Source organism: Mus pahari, unplaced genomic scaffold (assembly GCF_900095145.1).
Source record: "Mus pahari unplaced genomic scaffold, PAHARI_EIJ_v1.1 scaffold_7972_1, whole genome shotgun sequence".
Lineage (NCBI taxonomy): Eukaryota > Metazoa > Chordata > Mammalia > Rodentia > Muridae > Mus > Mus pahari.
In genome coordinates this window covers 30006-36456 of record NW_018392980.1, presented here as the reverse complement: position 1 = coordinate 36456, position 6451 = coordinate 30006, and the positions used below count along the sequence as shown (strand labels likewise).

The window sequence follows — 6451 nt, the reverse complement described above, 5'->3', positions numbered from 1 at the left end:
GAGAGAGAGAGAGAGAGAGAGAGAGAGAGAGAGAGAGAGAGAGAGTTGAAACGTATAGGTTTAAATGAGATGTCACCTTCAAATCTCTCTGCTTAAGGGTCAGGAATCCAGATTCTAGCAGAAGAGACTAGAGGAACAGGAGGAGAAGATAGAGGAGATAAAGGACATCAGGAGACAAACTTCCACTATACAAGTCTCATATGAACTCACTAAGACTAAATCAGCAATCACAGGTCTTACATAATCTCAGAATATACACTATAAATTTAGATTCATGCTTTTATGGGACTTCTATATGTGGAAATATGGCTCTTTGATTCTTCTGCCTTCGTTCGAGGACCTTTTGTTTCTCTGTTAGCTTGTCTTGTCTAACTTCAATATGATAGATTTTGTTTATTTTCATATATTGTGTTTTTATGCTTTGTCATTTTTTTCACAGAAGCCTGTAGCTCTTTTCTAATGAGAAATAGAAAGGGAGTGGATCAAGATGAGCAAAGAGGTAGGAAGAAACTGGAAGAGGCAGAGGGAGAAGAAGCTGTATTATGGTTATACTGTATGAGAAAAAAATCTATGTTTAATAACAGGGCAAAAAAGAAATACTAATAAACAGTGTCAGGATGACTTCAAAAAAAATCATCCATTTTCTATCAGTTTTGGTACAAGGTGAAAGATCTAAATCAACATTCTGCCTTCAGTGGCTAGGTATGATGCCTTTATGGAGGACTGTTTCTACAAGATCACGAATAACCAATTAATATTGCTTATGGCCAAAGTACAAGCAAAGACCCTGGGAACTATTACTTAAGCAGTTTTTTGGTACTGCTGTATGTAGGCCAGAACAGCTGTCCTAGGACAAAGATCACATGAATTACAAGTTTATGACCAGCCATGGTTTTAGTTTGCTTTGCAGTAAAAACGTAGTGCCCACCAGATGTCTGTGCTGCAGTCAGGCAGTCAAGAATACTTGATAGCATGAAAACCACAAGAAGAGAAGCTTTATGGATAGTTGGTTTACTAGCTTCCTTGCACATCATCCATACAAAGGAAAAAAGTGTAGTATCTATAAGTTGAAGAGCACAATGAGCCAAATCGAGTAGAGAATGAGTCAACTCATGTCATCAGTCCCTGTAATGGAATACTATCCAAAAGCTCATGTTCTTGTCAAATCTGTACACATTCCTGATGAATGTGTACAAAGTAAATGAAGTTGATCCACGTGTACAAGACCAAGCAAGAGAAGGGAAATGGAATAGTTCATGGTCTTGGCAGGTTTGTCTTTATGACACTTCCAAAAGGATTTCATTGTACTGAATGTCATTGTCTGGAAGACACTCAAGAGGCAGGTGATCCAAATAAATACCCTTTCACCATATATCATTAATCTTAGAAAGACAAGAAACAACTCTCTTAATGTTCTTTATTCACCTATTAGGGTTAAGAGTGAGTAAACAATTGGGCAATAAGAGAATTATGAGATTTTTTTTTTCTAAAGCAGACCAAACTGAGTCTAGATACAATGGAGTAATGACTCATAAGAACAAAGGGTGAAAAAGTGGGAAAACACAGAGAAGTGAGATGATTTATATTCATCAGCCACCAACTGTGACCATGAAAAAGAGCTACACAGCCTCTTAAGATGGAGGTGAGAGTACAAAAGGCCAGAAAAGTAGACACCACTGTGAGGATGCTTTGAGTGGCTCTGGACTCTGGGGAATATTGACTGGAACCATGAGTGCTATGGATGTGTTGAACCCTCTTCTTGTGTCTGTACAGAATGACAATCATAGAGACACTTGCTAAGGCAGTAAGCATAGAAAAGAAGACTTCAGGGCATACCACCAAAACTGTATAGAGTAAGTCACTGATGTCATCACTCCCTGTAAGGGAACAGTACCCAAAATCTCGTATTCTTGTCACATTTGTGTTATTCCTTTTGATAAATGTGTACAGAAACAAAATGAAATTAATCAACATGGGCAAGACCCAGAGTAGAGAAGTGCAACTGCCAATGTGCTTGACAGCTTTGGATTTATAATACTTCCAACCAAATTTCTTGGGACTGATGGTCACGGTTTGGAAAACAAACAAGAGGCAGATGGTGTAAATGGACACACTTCTACCAAATCCTTGAATGAATAATAGAAGATCACATTCTAAATGATTCAAGAACTCCTTCAAACCCCATATTGCCATTGTTTGGGGCACACCTATAGCGAGAAGTATCACCAGATTGGCTGCCATTAGATTCATTAAAATCAAATCTGTGGGCTTTAATGTACATTCTCTGTAATAAAGGGTTAGATAGTAGAAAATAAGGAAAAAATTTCCCAGAATCCCAGTTGCAGTTTGTGATAAGAAAATAATTCTGATTGCCAGATTCCAGAAGTCCATTTTGTGATTCAGAACAGTTTCCTTTACAATATAGCCACTGTATTTTTCTGGTCAAATGAATAATGGCATCTGGTTCTAGACTGTGTTGAATGATGACACCTTTAATCCATGGAGTTACTAAGGGGATGAAATAGAGGACCCTTTATACTTGCAAGTACAAGGCCAACATAGACCACATTAAAAACAACAACAAAACCCTCACGGCAAACACGTTGAACGGAGTGATTACTTTCCATGCTTGTTACTGTAGGATTACTCAATACCTGAGAATGCATGTATAGATAAAAGGAGATATGTCAAGTTTTCTAGAATGTTCCACACTCAGGATAATGCGATACTGGCCTATGAGAAAGGAAAAAAAGTGACAGTCAATATTAACAAACATAATACTTTTCATAATATATATAGAAATTAACTTCAGTAAAAACCACAAAACTTAAATAAAGCAATTCTTCATTTTTTGCAACAAAATATTTTCTTTCATTTGGGAGTTTCATATACTTTACCCTGATCATATTCATTTTTTCGCTTCTCACATCCACCACATTCCATTTTGACCTCACCTGAAGGAAAGGAAAAAAAAATGCTGTTCAAATTGTGTTGCTTATATACTCTCTGAAGCATGGTCAATTTTCCTTAATAAAATAATACTTAATGTATAATTCATCTGAAATCAAGAGATAAGTAATGAGAAATGTCTAACATCACTCAGAATATATCTTTAGTCTTCTGAAGGATCCAAGTTTTCTCTGTCTTTTTTCTGCTTGGGTCTTGTTGGGTTTAATCTGAAATTGACACTCTCATTTGTAAATCCTCCATGTACAGACTCACAGAAAAGGACTTACCCCAGTTGTATACAATGAGGGTCAAAATGCCAAAGCTAACTGCATGTTTTTTGATTCTACTGCTTGATTGCTTTGATTCCTTATAACAAATTCCAATCAAGATGTAGATTTTTCCGGGCTTTTTGCATTTAAAAGCTAGATGTAAAATGCATTCTAGCATACTCTGTGAAAACATGCTTTGCTCTAGGCAGTCATCAAGCCTGCTAAATACAGACTCTGGATGTGAAGTTTTGTTGCTACGAACTTGTTTTTAATGTCAATAACTAAAAATTATTAAATTTAATAATACAATTCTTAAATTGTATAATATATTAGAATGATAGTTCAAGTGACAAATTAAGAGCTGAAAAGTCACACCACACACACACACACACACACACACACGCACACGCACACACACACACACACACACACACACACACACATACATTCAGGTCACGGGACTCAGTGAGAAGGGGCTACTGATTTGATGAAATCTCACAGATTCACACATTCCAAAAATCATGTAGACTAAGAAAAACTTCAACATATACAGTTGTTGTTGGTGTGCATTTATAAAAGCCACATACAAGTAAAATGTGGCCCAATCTCATAAATGTTACTAATGAGTCTAAAAATCAAACAGATCTGATTTGGTTAGAGTTAAAGGGAACTGTTGAGAACTTTATAATATTTTTTTTCCACTCTATCTACTGTGTTCCACATTATGCTTTCTTTACCTGTAAAAATTCCTTGAGAGGGTTACTATTTTTGTTTTATTAGTGCATGTCATGAACAAAAAAAGAAAGAAAGGAACTAACAAAAGAAAGAAATAACAAAAGAAAGACATCATGCAAGGAGGGAAGAGGGAGGGAAAGTAGGAAGGAAAGATACATGAAGAAAAAAGAGAAGAAAGGAAGGAAAAAGAAAGTGTGAGTAATTTAGCTATGTTTCTGGATGAATGGAGCTGGTGAATGTACTTGAACCTTATGGAATCATTGTTTGAGACCATAATCTCAACAAACACCCTCCAACACTTGTGAACACTTATGCTTACTGATGTATGAGTTCATTTAAATATTGTTACAACAGTATCATAAACCTATTCTCTATATGTTTGATGTTCCATCTTACCATGTTACACAGGATACATGATATCATTTAGGATATACACTTTCAAAGAGAGAACATGTGAAAAACTAATATCATTGAAAGCTTAGTTTTTGTTATTATTCTTGTTGGAGTTTATGTTCATTTGCTCTATACATGGTCTGTCAATGTTTCCTGGTATTTGCTATATAGACCAAGCTTTACTCAATCTCAGAGAGATCCCCCTGCATCTTCCTCCCAAGTGCCAGCAATAAGAATACAACAACAGACTTCTAGGGAATATTTTAAAGTTCTCCATATGATGAATATAGATATAGTAAATGTGAGATCATTTAGGATACACAGAACCCAACATAGGGCAAGTGAGAAGCCATCATCCCTAGTATAAATGTTAATTTTCATATAAATGTAGGTTGGAAATTAATACTGTGGTTGTATTTCTTTGTCCTAGCTAGTTCCCCAATAATGACACAGAGAGACCTAGATTTATTTTAAAGCTTTACCATAATACCTGGGCAGTCATTTGATCTATATTAGCCCCCTAAACTAATCTGGTTACCTCCCAAAATACCCAAGATACCGGTCTCTTTCTTTCTCTATCTCTGTTTCCCTGTTTCTGTGTCTGTCTCTCTGCCCCCTCTCTCTTTCCCCCAGATAGAAGAAGTCCAGTTCTATTCTCTCTTCTACTCAGTCATTGGATGATCAGCATGTATTGACTAGGCAAAGAATATATGGTAAGAATTGAGATGGGATATTCTTCACATAAGGATTTCAATGCTATGTCCAAATTGAAACAAGATCTGAGAACAGAAATAAGCATTTGTATAACACAAAGATAATATTTACTGAGTGCATAAAGTCATTATGCCTATAACTTAGAAGTTTTTTAAAGTTTTGCCTACCTCAAGTTGTTCTTAATGACAGGGCATTTACATTTCCAGAGGGATGATTCCAGTGGAACCAACCTGCAACACCTAGGTAGGTCAAAAGTTTTGCACACAATTATTGACATTCAAAAACTGCTATAACATTTGAGACTCCTTAACTGATAATGATTAAGAAATATGTGCACAATGTGTTTGAGAAGTAAATATTTGTTTATCCACCCGCATTCAATGTAGAAAAGAATGCAGATAAGAAGCAATGTTAATAGAAAGAAACAGTGACCAGCATCCATCATAGTATGACAACACTCCTGTGCTCAGATCTGTGAGGTCACTGAGCACAATCTGTAAATGCCTCTTTATCTTCATAGCCATAATATTCTGCACTCAAAAGCGCAGTGTGGTCATATCTACTGAAATAAAATACCATCTCTGGTAAGTATTCCCTTCATTTTATTTTGTTTACAGTTGAATGTCTAATGGTAAATATATTTTTAAAATTATTTATTTTCATTGTATGCATATCCATCAAATTCTACATCCTCTCTTACCTGAGAATAGTGTGGATATATGGGGCATGAAAAGATGTGTACTAGTGCAGCTGTTCCCCTGATTTGATTCCTCTCCTGACAGTGAACACAGTTCTATGCCACTCAGTGAATGAGACATCAAAAGCTTCCTCTATTGTGCCCAGATCTCTCAATCATGTCTGATCATGTTCTATCATCATTCAATCCCTTATATTCATTGACATATCCACCAGAAATAACAGCATGATCCTAGTAATGGCAAAGAGTTAGTAAGTCAGGAACGTATTCAACTTAAATTGGCTCATATGTGTAAATTTCCTCTCCAGACAATATGTTAATTTGCATTCTTCAATTTCTTTGCTTCCAAAATTCTCACACTGATCACATCAGACCCATTTTCAGTGACTTCATAAGTCACATTATGAGAGGCGCTTTCTTTTCTTGCTCCAAAGACTCTTAAAAGCAGGCAATTCAGACAGAGTGTTCCCTAATTTTCACAGTACACTGAAAAGGGCCATGATAAAGATCCATGTCCATATTCAATGCTAGACTGCTCCCTTTCTATGGATAATGGGTTAGACTTGACGGTTGATTTCTTTTGCTTCTTCTGTACTCTGTTCTCATATATCCTGGATGCTATAAGAAATTGCAGGTGTGATTTTTATTAATTGAGCGTATAAATGAACAGCAGTGGTAATAATTTATGAATAAC

At 36.0% G+C, this 6451-nt stretch overlaps 1 protein-coding gene across 1 annotated transcript; it reads right to left on the bottom strand.

The window, feature by feature from the left end:
• Positions 1 to 1136: 1136 nt before the first annotated feature.
• Positions 1137 to 3156, bottom strand: LOC110315290 (vomeronasal type-1 receptor 4-like). Its single transcript, XM_021189377.1, has one exon. The coding sequence runs from the start codon at positions 2389 to 2391 to the stop codon at positions 1435 to 1437; it is 957 nt and encodes a 318-aa protein (XP_021045036.1). The 5' UTR covers positions 2392 to 3156; the 3' UTR covers positions 1137 to 1434.
• Positions 3157 to 6451: the final 3295 nt, after the last annotated feature.